The sequence below is a fragment of the Callorhinchus milii genome, unplaced genomic scaffold, assembly GCF_018977255.1.
Source record: "Callorhinchus milii isolate IMCB2004 unplaced genomic scaffold, IMCB_Cmil_1.0 Scaffold7, whole genome shotgun sequence".
NCBI classification, from domain to species: domain Eukaryota; kingdom Metazoa; phylum Chordata; class Chondrichthyes; order Chimaeriformes; family Callorhinchidae; genus Callorhinchus; species Callorhinchus milii.
The window spans coordinates 21,723,241-21,742,841 of record NW_024704748.1 but is presented as its reverse complement, the minus strand read 5'-3'; the positions used below and the strand labels follow the sequence as shown (position 1 = coordinate 21,742,841).

The window sequence follows — 19,601 nt, the reverse complement described above, 5'->3', positions numbered from 1 at the left end:
AGACATCATATTACCACTATTTTTTTTATTTAGGATTTTCCAGTTTTCTGACACCATCATTCAAATTTCAAAGTAACCCTATTAAAACAGCAGAATAAACATCAAAGGCCAAACTTTATGTTTCATTTTACAGATCCAACAAACGCAGAATGAAGAAAACCGCCTTAGACATGACGTACAGGACGTCAAAGATCAAAATGAGCTTTTGGAATTTCGTATTTTGGAACTTGAAGTAAGATAAAGCTGGAAATCCCAATTCATTTCTATTTATAGTAATTCTATTCTAATCCAGATTTTCTGGAAATCGGAGACTAATAAGCAGTGATTTATAAGGATTCCTTCTGGTACCTGTTAGTAATTTATGCAGGTATCAGCAACGTAGGGAATCTCTGCTCTGAATGTAAATTCTGCAGAAACAAAGTTCCAGTGGGAAATCGCTGCATAATACTCATATTGTACACTTTAAATATATACAATACAGATTGTTAATGTGCACAATGGGGACTTATTTGCAATATTTCTTAACAGTAAGCAATCAAAGTTATAAAAACGATACTTCTTCTGACAACTAGTCATAGAGCCAAAGAGAACTTTATTCCAAAGCAATCTATGTTTGCAACCAGTGGATGGGTGGGAATTTCTAATAGGATTCCTTATTAAGGAACGTCATTAAGAAATAGCAAAGATTAATGTGCAAATAAGTAAAAAGCTTCAGTCCTTTTTTCTAAAATCAATCGCTTTTATTTCAGGAGCGTGAACGACGATCACCGGCCATAAATTTTCATCACATTCCATTCCCAGAGGGTGTGAGTCCTCTTCAAGTCTACTGTGAGGCAGAAGGTGTAACAGTAAGTGATTGTCCATAACTCCAAGTTTCATAAAGGGCACAGTGTATTACTTACTTGTGTTTAATTATGTTCATTAAACGGTAACTTTCAAACCTTTACCCCCTTTCCGATTTGTCAGGACATTTCAGTAGCAGATCTCATGAAAAAGCTGGATATTTTAGGAGATAACGCCGTAAGTGTATGTTGCTTTTCTAATCATGCATGTATCTGTTCTGTTTGTAAAGCTGTCACTATGTAACCTCAGGGTAAATCTCAAACTAGTACCAATACTGTATATTCTGTTGGACTTCTAATATTTATTTGTAGCATAATCGTTAATTTGCTATAGCCGCACTTCAGGCCGATCCCATTAATTGCTCGTGCAAATACATGCAAGCAAAACAATAGCCAGGAGCTAGGTCACCACTGACGTCACTTCCTGCATGCTATGCGCAAGAAATACCACTATATTTAGGCCTATTGTAACCACATCCTGGATGAGAGCTAACTTTCTTCAGTTGACCGTCAATAAGACCGAGGCTCTCCTGATTGTCTCCCAGCAACACCTCCACACCTCAGGCCCTGACAGCATCACCATCCAAGGATGCACACTCCACCTCACTGAGTCAGTCCGGAACCTTGGCACCTTGTTTGACTCTCAACTATCCTTTCTACCCCACATCTGTGCCATGATCCACTCTGCCTTCCCCCACCTCCACAACATCCCCCGGCTCCACCACCGTCTCACACCACAGGCCGCCGAGACCCTCATACACGCTTTCATAACATCCAGGCTTGACTATTGCAAACTCCCTGCTTGTGGGCATCCCCAACTGTTCCCTCCATATGCTGCAGATCATCCAGAACTCTGCAGACAGTGTCCTCTCCCACACCAAGCTGAGCAACCCTCTCACCCCCACCCTTGTCCGACTCCACTGGCTTCCCATCACACAGAGGATACAGTTCAAGATCCTGGTCCTGAGCTTCAAAGCCATTCATGGTTTTGCTCCCCCTACTTCTGCGACCTAATAACCCCCTACCAATCTGCTCTCTAATTCCGCTCAGCAGGCTCCGGCCTGCTTCACGTACCCCACCTCGCCCGCCCCACCATTGGCGGGTGGGCCTTTGGACACTCTTTTGCATCAATTTCCAAAAGTGTTATGCTATATTGTTCCCGTTTAGAAAAGAATACAATGAATTTCAAAACGGGTTCATTTTCGACACTCATCTCTGCTGCCTTGACCAATCTAAAACTTTTTTTGCCTCTCATTAAGTATTTTACAAACTCGTGCACTTTTCAGATATCTCTATTGATGAGCTGTAGCTTTCATAGTAGCTCAACTATCTAAAACTGGGGACCAGTCTTAATACTGTACTTTCCATTACCTCTTGGGCTGAGATAATCACCTGTACACAGTGGCCAGGTGTGCCCTGGTCAGAGCACTGTACAGTTTGAAGGTGACTTCTGGGGATCTGTGCACAACCTCTTTGGCAATGTAGATTAGGATCCTGTTTGCTCTATTTATTGCTGCTTCACACAGTTTGGGCTTGGAGAATCAATAACCTTAAAACTAACAAGTGTAGCCATTTGTAATTTCCGAGTTTACGCAGTGAAGGTCAACAATCTATTCAGCCATGGAGAACACACAATCTTATCCTTGTCTGGTCTTCATACATTAGGCATGTCCAACATGGATCACTGGAACATTTCCTCCCCACTGTATTCCAGGGTTGGTTAGGTCAATAATGTGCCCTTCCCATCCACCACTCTGACTGAAATTAATTAACTCAGCATAAGAATACGATCAAACCGGAAACCATCCTGGTATTTATGGCTTGGTATTGGAACAGGCGGTGCAGGATATCAGGATGGTTTCCAGTTTGATCATATTCCCATGCTGAGTTAGTTCCAGTTCCAAGTTCAGACATGACAAATTTGAGTCAACAACAACAACTTGGATTTATATAGCGCCCTCCACGCCGGAAAGCGTCTCAGAGCGCTTCACAGTGACGGATCCCGGGGCCAAGCCAGGGGGAGCGGGGGGAAGGTGACCAAAGGCCGATTAAAAAGAAAGGTCTTCAGCAGAGACCTGAAAATAGGAAGAGAAGGGGTGAGACAAAGGGAGTGAGGAAGGGAGTTCCAGAGCCTCGGGCATAGTGGCTGAAGGCACGGCCACCGAGGATGGAGCGGGTGAAGTACAGTTGAAGGTGGGTGGTAGCCATCTATTGTTGTCTCAACAGGAGAGGGGGTAAAATTAGGATTAAAATAAACAGCACTGTGATGTTCAAAAAGATGAAGGAAATAGTGAAATACATTTAATTGAAACTTATTTTATTTACTTAATAGAACTTGACCAATGAGGAGCAAGTGGTTGTTATTCAGGCCCGAACAGTGTTAACCCTGGCAGAAAAGGTAACAATATTATCTTTCATGATGTAAGTTACTATACAAACCCATTTGAGGCAAGCCCTTATGGATATTCAAAGAGCAAACCATGTTTTGAAGGCAGATTGATCGTGGAGCCCTGTACTTGGGCAGTTTAAATATTAAAAAGAAATGAGTGTTAATTGTTGAATTCTAATTAAATTTCTTTGATTTTCCTTCAACCTGTAGTGGCTCCAACAAATTGAAGTGACAGAATCTGCACTGCAGCAAAAAATGAATGATCTGGAAAATGAAAAGGTACCCGCAAGAAACATCAACAATATCGAAACTGATGTGTTCATTGTTCATTTCCCATTTATCATTGATCCTTCTGTTTTCAGGAACTCTTCAGTAAACAGAAGGGTTACTTGGATGAAGAGTTAGACTACAGGAAACAGGCCATGGATCAAGCTCACAAGGTAAAATTCCTTTTTCTGATGATGTTCCCTTTTTGATACAATTCATATTTGTATAATGCCTTTCACATCAGGAGACATCTAGAAGCACTTTACTGTGGAGTCCTGTAGCTCAGTGGTTAGAGCACTCGCTTTGCAAGCGAGAGACCTGAGTTCAATTCCAGGCAGGGCGAAACCTTGGGTAAGTTTCCTAACTCCACACGCCTAATAATAATCCCTCAAAAAAAAACAATAATAAATTGGTCATTTTCAATCCATGACTGTTTGTGGGACACAGCTGTGTGCAATTGGCTGCCGCGTTCGCCCACAAATATAGTCAATTCACTTTACAGTATATTCTGTGAAGCGCTTTGGGACGTCCTCCCGACGTGAAAAGCGCTATATCAAATGCAAGGATTATTATTATTATTACTGGCTAGGCATCCAAATCAGGAGTGGAGGAGAGTCAGAACCGAAAAGGGTAGGGAGGGGAAAGATGATTGAAAGTGCAATCAAAGAGGTAAATGTTGAGACAGATTTTGCAAGTGAGGAGGGAGGGGGCGAGATGGACTAAATGGCTGAAAGCCAGTCTTAAATTTATTTGTTAAAAACATGTCCTATCTCATGAAAAACTTGTGAATGGGTGCCTGAATAAAATGGATTCAAAAAACAAACCAATGTGACTTTGAACTGATGTGCTTTATATAAGATTCCATATATTTAACTTTATAATGACTCTTAAAAATCTTTCGCTTTGAGTTCTTTAATCAGGCTTTTTTTTAAGATAACATTTCCCAACATTAGATTGAAGAAAAAAAACTCAGAAACCTGTAGGTTGTAAGATGCAATAAACAAGAACATTTTGAAGGTTAATTTTTATGACAGCGGATTTTGGAGCTGGAAGCCATGCTCTATGATGCCTTGCAACAAGAAGCTGGTGCAAAGATGACTGAACTTCTATCTGAAGAGGAGAGGGAGAAGCTGAAAGTGGCAGTGGAACAGTGGAAGCGGCAGGTGCTGAGTGAACTCCGAGAACGTGATGCTCAAATAATGAGAGAGAGAAAGGAACTGGTTCACCATGCACATCAGGTGAAAGATTGTTACCCTTAATGCATTACAACAATAACAACAACAACAATTTGCATTTATACAGCACCCCTCACGCAGGGCAGTGTCACAGAGGGCTTGTCAGGCATTTGTCCAGAGTACCATAGCTCTCAATTTAGTAACCTACTTCAATACTCTTATTAATTCCTTACCAGACAAAAGGATCTTGTCTCAAACAAGATAAATTTAGCATTGGGCATTAGTTTAATACTTGTGGCATGGATATTGAAAAGGCTAGAATATATTTTATTTTGGGTCACTAAAACACAATTATCATGTTCCAAACCTTTCACTCCAAGGCTGCCTAACTACAAGCAGCAATGATTCTCTTCTCTGAGCCAAATCAACAATTTTCCTGAAATATTAGAAATAAGGACATCAGCAATTGGAGTTCACAGGTCTCAGTGAATGCCCAGAAGACCTAGGCATATTCCCCACAGTTTCAGCAAACTTACAATAACTGCTATATGCACCCAAGTACCTGTATATTAGTATATTTTGGTGTACATGTGTTCCTTTATGTACAGATTCGATATATTAAGATATTGTATAAAGGTCGAATCCAAATATTTACTACAATAAATTTTACAGACTATGAATATATTACATATTTAAGGTACAATTGAATAATCCTTTACAGAGCAGCATTGTGGTGAGTTTTAAAAAAAAGTTATCGAATTTAAAGTCAGTGCAGTACTATTTGAAAATCTCTTCAATGTTTGCGGATTTGTTTTGACGACAGCAATTCATATTAAACCCGCTTGGTCTTAATTCTGGGATCACAGTTGATTCACTGGGTTTGCATTGTCGGTAATTGAGGATTTCTGTCTACTTGCAGAGCCTAAGGTATTAAACGAATAAGCCTGTAATTTAGTGGGTTTTAACTAATTGCCAGTGGTACCTATTTGCCAACTAAAACTGGTGAGCAATAAAGGTGTCTATTGAGCAAAATGTATATTGTAAAGGAATTAAATTAGCAAAATCTCCAGGTGCCATAAAGAGACCAATTACATTTCTTGCTCAAGTGTGGTTGTTGCTATGGAAACCGGATTTCCTTCAGTCCCACCATATTCTCTCAGGATTTCTGTTTGTCTTAGTCTTATATGGCTATATCAGAATCATATATTAGAGTTCAGGCTTTTTTAAAAAAACATTTCTATAAATAATAGGAAAACAACATGATAATTAAAGAAAAATACTGAAATGAGTATTTGAAATCAAACGTTAAATGAATCGTCTTATTTAAAATGGTCACATCAGAAGCCTTAACCTATCTCCCCTTTTAGTTGCTGACAATCCGCATGTAAAATTGCAGCATTTTTCTGTTTTATTTCAGATTTTTTTAGATTCATTCAAGATTCATTTTTTAGTCGAATTTAGAGATTATTCTTCTGACTTATGGATGTACCACCAAAACATTTCACCATAAGCAAATTGTACCTTTGTCGACTTATAAATTAGGAAAATGTACATAATTAAAATATTGGTCATTCTAACTTCAATCCCGATTCCAATTTTACAGAGAATCAAAGAATTAGAAGAAAAGATTGAAGCACAGAGAAGACAGATAAAAGAGCTTGAGGAAAAGGTAATACAAATTATTTAAAATGCACATTCTAAAGTACTCCAATTGATTCATTTTTTTAATGTTATATGCAATATTTGGTTAAAAATTTATTTGGCTAATTTTAGTAAAATGTGACTTTCGTAAAATAGAATATGAAGTGCGAAACAATTCTGCAGTTATTTAGTTATGATTTTAGAAAATAAAGTTAGTGTATTTGACAAATCTAGTGTGTCTGCTTATCTTTTAATATCCTATCAATGTTTCTTTGGTAAAAGTTGGTATAAAAATGTTGCATGATCTAGTTTAATATAAAATTATAAATTAGTCCTCTTCACGTGTGTTGCTGTTTTTTCTCTATGCTTGATACACCAGATGGCTTTTTTTTCAGTTATTTTACTTCTGTCACACTTCACACCGCTTAAATTCTTGTTTTCTGTCTGTTCTTCCCTATTTCTTCCTTTCCTGTTCATTTTCAGTTTTTGTTTTTGTTTTTATTTTTTTCTTTAGCTTTCATTCTTTGGTCGTAATACTCCCAGGCAGTCAACAAAGAAGGTAAGGTTTCTTACTTTGACAGAATAGGTTTCATAAATGGGACATCAGGAAATTTCATGGGAAATTTACAAAAGTAAATGGGGTGGGTGGGAAAATAAACAAATTGAATGATGCTGTGCTTTACTGTTTATCATCTACTTTGGTGTTACTGTAACTCTAACGTTTAAAGACCTTCACTTTAGTATACAATGCTGAAGCTCGTAATAATTGCCTTGTTAATTTATCGATGCTTTCAAGTCAAGGCAAAAGTTCTTGATTAATGTGTGACAGACTAAGACATTTCTATGTACAAACAATAATTTTAGTGATTTTTAGGTTTTGTTTTGTTCGCTGACTAATTATTAGTGACACAGAGGTGAATGTGCAGTTTCTCTTAACTCCCAACTCTTCCCAAAACCACAGTCATTGTATTTATGAGCATTGTACACGTAAATATTGTAATAAATAGAAAAGAATAAATAACCATGACTGGGAATCAAAAGAGAAGATATTTCTGGATATTGATTTGGGTGATTTGTTCACTTGATGAGATATCTAATTTGTGCTGCAGTCGTACTGCATTTTTTATGTCTGTACAAACTTAGCGGTCTAAGCAGTGTAATTTGGGAGCAAATCGTGCATGAGTTTTCTTTCATTTCCCTTAATTGAAGCACTTCGCTATAGACCCCAGGAGTCTTCCATTTCGATAAAGAAGACGTGACACATTGATAACAAACATGGATGACTCTGTGGAGAGTATCCATTACTGAGCATTGATTTGAGTGTAATTGTTCTTTGTGTCCCACCATGTTTTTGCTGTGTTAAAAAAGAGGTCTTCAAATCAATTCCCAAACACACTGACAGCAAACAAATCAATAGCTCGTGGTGGATACACTCTGGCTGATGTCACTGGGATATCTGTGCTTGCTTACTCTTCATTTAAATAAACGTCTCCTGGGTTATGGACAAGAATTCTTCAACTAAGGATTTTCTTAAAAATAGTATTGAAAACATTTAAAAGTAAACACTTGTAAAAAAAAGAAAAGTAGTAATCGTTTCATTGTGTGTTTATCCTAATGGGATGGAAAATTATCTTTTCGGCAACTTGTTCTTGATAGACACCAGTGATAAATCGGTATCTTCTTTATTTTGAATGCATTTGATCATACCTTTGCTAGAATTGGAATTTGCACACAATGCTTGCACAATGTTGAAGTTATTATCCTTGGAACTTGTATATGAAGCTTGCGTGTCAATGCTTATTTTAAAGAAAGCAGCTAGTTTTTGTTGCCAACATTTCTTTTGTTTTTAAAGTTTGTCGTTATTCAAGCTGAAGTTTAAAGAAATGCCAGTTAAGTGATGCTACTGTGATGTGACCTGTCTTCTTTATAATTGATTATTCTACAGTCATTTAAAATGAGGTTGTTCTTCACAGGCTGCAGGAAAGGAAAGAAAACCAGGCACTGTATTAAATGATCAAATTACAGAGTTATTTCAAGAGAGCCCAATACTGCAGCAAGACATTAAGTATATAAAGAAAAACCTCACAGTTCTCTGAGAATATGAAATGCATGGAGAATGTTCAGGGTTCAGAAGCCACTGGGCAAACTTGCCTTGCAGTAATTCATTATTCAAAAGAAACCTTGGAGAACCGTAACGTTGTTTTGAAAAACATGTTCTGTAAAAATTTAATAAAACCACTACAGGAAACCATAGCCACACAGAGAACTTATGTCAGCACAAAATCATATTGTCAACAAGCAAAAGCTTGAGGATTTGTGACATCAAACTCCAAGGATGACACCAAACAAGAAAGAATCCACAAAGTAGTGAAAGAACAGTACAATGTGTTCGTGGATGAAGGAAGGAATGGCTTTAAACTTTCCTGCTGTGCAGGAGGCAAAGACAACTGCTTCTGTACAGAAGCATGATATCCACTTCAGATTTATTTCTATTTCATATGCTTTACGTCTGGAATTTGCCGTATTTCCAGAGATTGTGAAACGTGGGTGGCAAGACGTCTCCCGAATCAATGAAGAAACTCGTATCGATCAACCGAAGGGGTTCTGAATCAGAACCAGGTACATTTCACTCCAGACACATAGTTAGCGTGTGGGTTACCCAGCCCACATTGGTAACTTTACAACTAAAACACTCTCCAGCAAAAACAGATGCAATCCCAAGCAAAATGTTGAACTCCGAGATGGCACAAAAAAGTGAATTTGTGTTGCAGCAACTTAAAATATTTGAGATTAACAAAATTATTTGGGAACGTGTACAAACATAGGCATTTGAGTGTATAATTGGAAGACTTTTTGAGCGCTTGTAAGGAATGATTCCAGTCGGCTATTGGGATCTAAATTCATTTTGCATTCTCCAAAGAAAGAACCATGTGATTCCACAATTTCCAGTGATGCCGTCAGCTTAGTCAGAAAACCAAAACTTAACACTGTGAGAACATCAGAAGACTGGCAAATAGTTCAAGAGTAAAGAAAAATGCAAACAAAGACCAGTGGTGCTTTTCACATAAACTGTGGGGCAACAAAGAGGTTAGAAAAGTATTGCCAATGAGAGAAAAATGAGGTAAACTGCAGTGGTGAAGTTCTCAGTTATGGGCAAGGTGACCAGTCACAAAACCAACCAACTTATACAGTTTCCTTTTCAAAAACTCAACCGAAAAAAAGATTTTCCATACAGGACCATGATAAATTACACTCAGAGGAAAAATTCAGCATTTGAAAACAAATGAATTGCAGAGACCCTGAGGTTGACACTCAAACACTGACCGTAGGGAAGAAAAGAAACAAATTGATATTTCTATCGGGATTCAAATGACAAGAAGTTGTGCCAAGCATTCCTTTGGTAAGGAATTACAGAAAAACTGAGTGATATTGGACTACAGTGAGATCATTGAGTCATAGAGATATATTTAACTTTGATGGATTTTGCAAACAATCATCCTTATATGGAACAGGTAAGAAATACAATGTTAGTTTGTTAAAGAATATGTACTGTATTATTTGTTACAATTATTGGGAAAATTACAAGTTCAGTGTTATTTTCTGTTTTCCAAGTTGTAGTTTTGTCTCTGGAGCATGGATGAAATGCTGATGTGAAGGAAGAGGCTTATGGATTTGTAAACTCTTTACTGACACAAATCACATTTTAATATTTAACCATCATGTGCATCAGTTCAGAGAATATTCATTTTCCTACTAAGTTAATGTGTTTGTTTATTGAGTAAAGATTCACTTCATTTATTTTTCAGAACTGCATTGCAATCTTTTTTCTATTTTACCATTAAAAAGATCAGTAGCCCCTGCTGGCCTACATATTCATTTGATTTTTTTTAAACCTTTTTAAAAAATATTACATTGCCTCATTTCTTGTGTGTGATTTTAGGTGCTTGCCACTTCTCTCTTCCATCCCATGATAACACAACTTAATCTCCTCTCGTTTGGCCGTATTATCAAGCTTAAACTGGTGCGAGCAATGTAGCTTGGAACAGCCCAGGGGGACATCTACCCTTCCTGATAATATTGCCAAAATTAGGAACATACCAAGGGCAGAATAGTGAAATATTCTCTCCTCCCCTCCTTTCTGCTATATCTGAGCCACAACTCAGACATGCATTAACATATGCAACAGTCACACACACAAGACTTTAATACACATTTTTATTTATTCTTGCTTGTTCTGTGTAAATGCTTCAATGATTTTTAAAAATGTCTATTTCCGCTGTATTCCTTCAGCATGATTGCACTTCAATTTAGTTTCTTGCTGATTTAAAATAACTGTAAAATGACATCCCGCAAATGGATCATTAGCTAAATCTTTTGTATGGAGTGATACTGATGCAAAGATCACAAGGTCCTGCGTTCAATGCCTTTTTCATGCTGAGTTAACTGGCCTTAGTTGGGGCATTAAACTAGGCTTGGCTAACAGGGCTCAGGTGTTAAGAGTAGATAGAGGAGACCATGTCCTTGCAGCTAAGACTCTGTCATCTATGAAACGACACGACTTATGTTGGTGATATATTTGAGTGACTATTATTACTGTTGCTTAAACCTAAGGCAGCTATTTGAAGTAAACATCCTGAACTTGGTTTTATATAAGCACACAAAACCAGTAGCTTCATCAAAACCTTTCTAAAAACCCTGATTCTTTTCAGAAGTGACAAGTGCGACACAATCGTTTTCAGTGTTGTGGAAAGTGATTTTTTATGTCAATATAACAAGGCAATTGTTGTACAAGATAGACTGTTGTTTGTGGGACATTGTTGTGCTGTTTTCGCTTACAAAAAGCGCACAGTAACTACACATTACAATAAATCCTGGGAAGTGTTTGAGGTGTCTTCCAGATGTGAAAGGCACTATATCAAATGTAACAATTATTTTTTATTATTAGAGATAACAGAAGGAGAAATGCAATGTAAATGGCTTGCACTTTTGTGGTAAACTTCTACCAGATCGCTTTCTTAGAACATTCCCAAGTGAAAGACTGGAGCTCAGAAGAGACATTCTTTGCAAAACAAAATTGAAGTAAAAACAATAAAAACAGTAAGCTGACTTCATTTCTCATGTATGTTCAATGTCAATAACATTGTCTCTAACACTGATGCCTGTAGCACACTTCAAGGTACTTCCCAGGATCTAGGCAATTTCCAATCCACTTCAGGAACCCTCTTCACTCACTCCCCCTCTTCATATTCCTTGACTTCCACCCTCTTTGAACAATCCATTGTATGGCACTGTCAAAAGTTCTCACCTGCTTTCATTGCAGCATCAGGTTTACAGACCTTCCACTTGTTATTAACAATTGATTAATCTAACTGGTTTCCTGAACTAGTCTATGGTGGTTCCTAGTTCCTACCAGATTGCCTCATTCTCTCTGCTTCTCTTTACTCTGATTTCCTGCCACCAATCAGCTTGATTCATAAATAGACTGTTCTTTGCGTTATCCAGGAGTTCCCGTGAGTTAACAAAGTTGCCTAATGCAGTCAAGGTGTATGTATATTGCATTATTACCCATAATTTTGAATATGGGAAGCTGGGAAATTTTTTGTTTTTAAAATAATTTTATTATTTTCCCTTTAAAATATAAGATTGAAATGTGATTGATTGAGGTAAACAAGACTAAAATGATTGCAGATCTCTCCAAAACAGGATAAAATTGGTGAAAGCAGCTTCTTGAATTGAAAGAAGATTTAAAATCTCAGATTGCAGAGCTATAGATAGACTTTTGTCGCTCCACTCCCTGAAGCACAAATCAGAACAAAGATGAATAAATCAAATGCTGACATTCTGTTACACAGAAGCAAGTATATTAGAAAATATATATGATTAAAACTGGCAGGCAAACTGTGACAGTTCATCAGATATTCCTCTAACAAAGTTCACACAGATGGACGAGGACATCTGGTCGAAGGAAATGGACTTCAGAAGTTATATAAAGGCTCTGCATAAAATTCTGCCATTTTGAGCTAAATTCAAAAATGAAAAGTTGTGAATTTGTAAGATAAAGCTATGCATGATTCTGAAGGAAGAAAATGTAAATTTCAGAAATAGGACATAAATACCTCAAATTTGTTACCTGTCACTGGTCAACACAAAGCTACCTCTTTCCTTGGAAGATAAATCAGATTTGGTAACATTTTTGAGATACTGAGTGATTTCAGTTAGGTTTGCCCTGGTGTTTTACTTTTGGTCTCTATTAGGGACATTTAGGAAATGATATGAAGCAATCTCAACTCAGATCGAAATAGGCTGGACCAGCACAAAATTGCTTTGGATTTGAATCCAAGTTCAAGAAAAGAGAAAACCTTGATATCTATTTTACTAGGCCTCCCAGTCCACCATAGGTTTCCAACCTTTTGCGAAATCCATTTATAAATACATTCAGAACTCAATTCAATAATGCTAAAAATGTGAAAACACAAAAACAAAATTAAATTATTTTTTAAATATGCAACTTTTACACTCTTCAACCCATTACATTATGTGAAGAGCGCTACACAAATGCAAGTTGTTGTTCTTATTGTTACTCGTTTCTATTTCTAACATCAAGAATAGGAACAGGAATGAGAGTGAGAAGCTGATGCAAATAATGAGGATTTGGTAGAGGAATGGATACTGACCATATCAATCTGCTGCAGACTAAAAGAAATCCAACAAAAGCTAATACAGAGTCTATTACATACCCTGAAGACGACATTAACAGATTGAAACATATTGGAGAGGTTACCCTGAGGTCAACACTCATCCCCATTTACTCTGTCCATACATAAAAATTGTGGAAATTATCCACGTACAATCATCTAAACCCTGTTTCTACATTATAGAATTAACATATTAAAAGTGTATTAGATTACAGAAATAAATATTTGATTGATTGATATACAAAGCTGAAACCTGTGACATATTAATTATCACCCACATTAATACATGCATTGACAACAGTAACCTTAAGATAATTAATACATTAACAGGTTGGCTTCTCTCACGCAACAATTGAGAAGCGTTTTGGTGGTAAGGCGGATGCAAGGAGATGTCAGTCAATGTGTTAATTAGCATTAGGTCGTCGCCAATTTAAATTTATGTGTTAATTAGCACCAATGATATTAATGAACACATCAAACTGTGCAATTTCCTCTTGCATTTTTAATGTATTATTTATAACAGCATAGCTTATCACTCCCTTTTGTCTACAAGAAGTTTAGATATTTTATAAAAGATTTATACATATATCAGTCAAGATAACTGCATTCAACAACTGATGTTTTTCAAAATATTTTACCTTCAAAATATTTTGCAAAATGAGGGTAAAATAACTCTCACAATTTGGAATCTATTTTGTAAGAGGTATCATTCTCCCTCTGCAATGAAACCTTCCAGTTTAGTAACTTGTTTTAGCTGTTTCTGTAGATTAAGATTCTGCAAGGAAAACATTACAGACTATATCAATTTCTTAATCTTTTTATCATATAACTGCTTGGCAGATGAAATTATAAATGGTCATAAAATAGATTTATCGTCCTTCAATCTCTGCTGTAATTCTATTTCACTGGATAAATATGCTATTGATCTTTAAATATGTTTTAACTGCATTACATCCTGGGTAATTTAAGGTCATTGAGCATGTTTTATAGCTGAGACATATTTTGTAATCAAGAATACATTTTGTGATATACTTGATATAAAAACACAGACATTCTATTATAATTTTAGCCTCTTCCAGTACAGTTAATCATGTTTGAATGCGAGTTGTGAATACAATAATCGAAAATACATACAGATATTGTACTCCTGGAGTTATATTCATTGAATGTCTCACAATAGATGTCATGCCTAAAAGAGAGCGCATGTTTGTTCTTCACTCAGCAAGCCTCCAATATCAGAATGTCCCTCCTACCACTGTATAACATGGAACTCCACCCAAAATGTGGTAGCCATAATGAAGTACCAAACTCTATTGAATCTCCAATTAACTTTCAAAAATGTGTTCACTGCTTTAATGCACCTCAGATGATTGTCGAACTGCACTGCCACAGTTTAACATGTCACCACATGAACATTTCTTTGCAATCTATTCCTAGCCCTCATTTATTGCCTACACAATAAATGAAAGGGGAACAGACAGCAAGTTTCTCGCAGTGGCGAGAGACCCTCAGGTTTGCTTCACTGTTACTATAATAATAAGCCTTGCACATAATATAGTGCCTTATCATGTCATTGATATATTTCAAAGTACTTCACAGGATTTTTCTACTGTGAGGTGTAGTAACTGTAAACAAATATTACAGCCATTTTGCACCAAATATTATCCCAGAAAAACCCATGAGATAAATCACTGAATTTATTTGTGGGGTTTCTGTCATAAGTATGGAATCAAACTACAGTGGGGTTTGTATGATGGAAATGTAATGAGTTAGATGTGATCCTGCTGTGATAATATTCCCTCCCCTCAGGAATATCACACCTTCACCTATCAGTTTGCCCTGTCATTCTGAAGAACATTGTTCCCTTAATTGCTAGTTTCTATACACTCCTTTCAAAAGTTAAAACAGCCTCCTGGCGTTTTCACAGAATTCTGATATTACTAAGAAAAATGCTTTTTGAAATGTTACATGCGACTACAGCCTTTTGATTTGCTGGGTTCTTTTTTTCTGCAAGGCTTTCAAGCCTCTGCCAGGCAATAAAGGAAAAGCAAGCCTCAGAATAAAAATAGGCTGCAGTTAGCAAATCTGTTTAAGATACAGCTATAGAAAAATCCTGTTACAAGTTCCTGTTTTGAAGCCCTAACCATTGAAAAATCAATGTCTGGATGCTAAGAAGAAAATTATAAGAGGACAGAAATAGTCAGCAAATGTGAGACTGTTTTCTCTTTGCAAAGAGAGTGCTACTTCAAGCAGTAGATAATATGGGGCAGGAAGATAGGTTTGGATGAAGAAGGCCCTTCGGCCAATGAGAGAATGGTAAAGTGGGTGTTCAGGAAGGTTGAGATCAAATGAGTCAAAGGTCCTTCTTTATCCAAACCACTCGTGATTCTATGATGAACCCCACTCATATTCCTTATTAAAAAATCCCATTACAAATTGCTGTATTCTATGCTAGCAGAGTTTTTCCCCCCCTTAGGAATGTCTTTAACTAACATGTAGAAATAAATTGTTTTCTAATCTGCAATCAGAAAAATCTAAATTGTTGTTTCATTGATTATCTGTCCTGAAGACAGGTTAACATGAAATGGGAACATTAGATAAATTGTAAAAAGAGGAGAAATGCACATCTTTCAGCTAATGATATTACATGTTGATAGATCACAGAGCTCAACAGATCTGTTTTATTCAATTATAAAAACTGCTGTGTTCTGGCTTGGAAGAACATAACTTACCAATACTGATGATTGCGAAAATAAAATCAATACATCTTCATAGGAGCACAGTTCACCTTTTGGTGAGAGCAAAACATGCACAAAAGACTGTGCATTTCTCTTTCTTTGGGGCTGTCTAGCCACAATAAAACTTTCAGACACAGTTAAGACCAGATGGGGGTAGTTAAGACTCATGAAATGTTATATCTCTGGCTTGATTATTTTGCTATAATAACCTACTAATGAACAACAATTTGTAACTGAATTGTCCCTCTGGATGCTGTCATCTACTGCAGACATACATTACAAAATAATCTCAGTGAGAAATAGGGTGAATTTCCACATTAGTTACTGTGGGATCAAATATGTGCTAATTTTAAACTGAAGGTTCAGGGATTGACGATTGACTCTTTTGCATATCTCTCAATCTAATATTTGCAAACCAAAAGAGCAACTCACACCAAGAATCTGGATTGTAACGTTTGCATTTTAGTTTCCAGTGTTTGTAATCTGATGTGAGATAGAGGATAAGTAGGAAAACAAATGAAAAGCAAGCAATGATCTGAATGCTATTCACCAAAATTTGAATTCAGCCCAATACTGAAAGGATTTAGCTGCAATTGCTCCTTAAATCAAAAATTGTGACGTGCCAATGTATTCCACATATTGCATTACACAAGTGCCTGGTTATATAGGGTAAAATATCTTTTCCTACATGGCTGGTTGGTGTTCTACGAATTTTTTTCTATGGCGCTTGATTAGCCTCTAGAAATACAGGATTATTATTATTATTCTATTAAGTAAAATANTTTTTTAATATGTATTTGTTTTATGGTCTGTTGATAGAGTCTGCACGTGGTCCTTCTTATTTATTTGTAATTAATTATGGAGTTCTGGTACCTCACAAGTGAGAGACCTGGGTTTGATTTCTGACGGGGCAAACATTGGCCAAGTTTCCTTACTCCACATGCCTCTGTTTAGTAAGTAGGAAAACGGTTGTTAGTTGATTGGCGGATCGCTTTTACGGGGGTAATAAATCCTTCAAAAAAAATAATAATAATAATTTGGTCACTCAATCCACAATTGTTTGTGGGACACTGATGTGCGCAATTGGCTGCCACATTTCGCCCACAATATATACAGTCAATTCACTTTACAGTATATTCTGTGAAGCGCTTTGAGACGTCTCGAAGACGTGATAAGGCGCTTTATCAAATGCAAGGATTATTATTATTATCAAGTACTTCTTAAATTTCTGGTGTTTTATTACTGTTCATGCATCTATGTTCCCTTTCAATCCAGTAATCTTACATATTTCCTTGCTGGAGGGGGAGTACACTGTGCTCTTTCGAAGATTAGGGAAGGTTGAGCAATCCAGAAAAATCAGCTGCAACCTCAACTTTCCATTCTAGTAAAATGTGGTCATCCTTGTGTGTGTGTCTCTCTCTTTCTCCTTGCAGCCTAACTCCTCATTCCTAGTGTTCTCTCAGTATCAAACATAATAGGCTGACACAGATTCTGGAGCTTCACAGAACTGATGAACATTGCGCTGTACTAAATACATTTGTGCTGGACTTAATTAATTCACTGAATTTTAAAAGCTTTTTAGATGAAATAAGGGTGAGTGAGCATTTACTGGAAATGTTTTAATAGGATTGCACCTTTAGAAACAGGTTCTTTATTTTATCCTATAAGCCTGTAGAAACTACACCGAGGTCACATCAGGGTATGTTGAACTGAATGTGATTATCCCCAGGGTTTTTACTGACTCTATCACAAGACCATTCATGCATCAGGCAGCATTGAATTACTAAGCCTTCTTCTGCTCAGAAATTGGCAGAAAAGTTGGGTATTTATACCTGTGTTAAGCAACACAGATAACTGAAGATGGAACAAATCAGACAGTGTGACAGAGGAAGTAGAAGACAGGGAAAAACACCTCTATGTCTAATACCAAGCAACATTGTTAATTATAATTCATAGTCTTTCTGAAATAAACATTGCTTTTGATGCAATAGTGACATTGCTAGTCACTATTAGTATTAGTATTATATTAGTATAAATATTAGTATACTATTACAATTATAAAAGACAATGAGCTGCTGAGGATTATAGTTTTCTGGCTAGTAATATCCATTCAATCTGGAAGATTTGAATGCACACTGATATCATTAGTGTATCCATATCTAGTGATGATTGATCAGACATGTGAAGAATTTGCAATAGATTTTGACGAGCATATAAAATACAATATCTCTTGGGACGTCCTCCCGACGTGAAAGGCACTTTACAAATGTAATTTTGTAGTAGTTGGTGCAATTCATAGTTTGCTAGACAGTCTTCTAGATTAAAGAGTATAATATCCAGGAGTATCTCCAACATTGTAAACTAATTGAAACTTAACATTTAAAGTCAAAGACCAAAATGTTCCACTATATTCTGTACCTGAATGTATTTCACAGTTTCATATTTTGAGCTATTATATATACTTAATAATTCTTAATATAGTTATGTAAGACACCAGTATCTTTGGTTTGTCCCTTTTTTTAAGAAAAATCAGTGCCATTCATAATCGCTTGTTTTTATGAAAAGGTCACGGTGCATCAAAACTCAATCCCCCAAGGTACATTTTGTTCTGAAATTCTACAAACACCAAAAGACAGAACAAATGTATTACACTACACAATACAAAATTACACTTGTATAGCGCCTTTCATGTTGGGAGAGTGTCTCAAGGCGATGAACAGTCAGGGATTTGAACAATACCAAAAATAGTGCTGTTCAAACATTATACAAAATGCATTATTTGAACTGTTTCTGGTGAACCCTGAAGTTATTGAGAGATAAACAAGGGGATAGTTTCCACAAGGTTTGGAAAGAGTCAATCTCTTGTCCCAACTAGGCTTTCTCTAAGAGCCTTCTTGGTGAATATTCCTTATTCGGAACTCTGCCGCTCGCATACTTACCTGGACCAAACTCCATACCCACATCTCACCAGTTCTGGCCAGGCTCAACTGGCTTCCCATCACCGAACAGATCGACTTCAGGATCCTCACACTCAGCTGTGTTGAAATCCCTTCATTCTCTGGCACCTCCCTAACTCTCCGACTTCTTCACTCCCCAATCCACCACCCAGGGCTTCCTCTCGATTAGCACCAGCCTCCTGCTCGTCCCTCGCACCCTCCGCCCCACCATCAGAGGTCGCGCTTTCAGCCACTATGCCCCAAAACTCTGGAACACTCTCCTCAATCCCTCTGCCTTGCCCCATCTCTTCCCTTTTTCAAGTCCCGCCTGAAAACCTTGCTCTTTGAACATGACCACCTCTGCCCCCGCAGATCGAAGTCAGGCTCCGACACTGTTAAGCACTCTGAGATGCTACCCTGCATGGAGGGCGCTGTGTAAGGGCAAGTTGTTGTTGCATTAACCTCCAATCCACTATATCCAACAACAATAAGTTGCATTTATATAGTGCCCCTCATGCAGGGTGGCGTCCCGGAGCACTTGATTCATTATCATCCTCTTCACATTCAGTTGACATCCAATGTGAAGGCCAATCTCTGGGCAGGTTTTCAATAGCATGTTATCTTTTGGACAATTCCACTCACTGCACATGAGCTTCTTCATGGCTTGGTGCTGTTGGAGCCGATGCTGCCACCTACTGACATTATTTTTTAAATGTATCATGCTGCGGAAGCTGCAGGCTTCATGTAATCCATTAACTACAATGTCATTTGCACCCAATTTAGAGTCTCAATATAAAACAGGTTGCCATCCACAGGGAGTACAATGTTATAAATGCATCATGTTGCAGATGCAAAAACCTGCATAGTGCATGCCATTAATTAACACAACAAATACAATCAAATCCACTATTTGATCTT

At 37.1% G+C, this 19,601-nt stretch overlaps 1 protein-coding gene across 1 annotated transcript in view; it reads left to right on the top strand.

The window, feature by feature from the left end:
• Positions 1–241, top strand: part of jakmip3 (Janus kinase and microtubule interacting protein 3) — a 56,482-nt gene extending 56,241 nt beyond the window's left edge. Inside the window, exon 13 of the mRNA XM_007896234.1 lies at positions 134–241. Coding sequence (XP_007894425.1) covers positions 134–241 — 108 coding nt within the window. The remainder of the gene's footprint in view (positions 1–133) is intronic.
• The last annotated feature ends 19,360 nt before the right edge of the window (positions 242–19,601 follow it).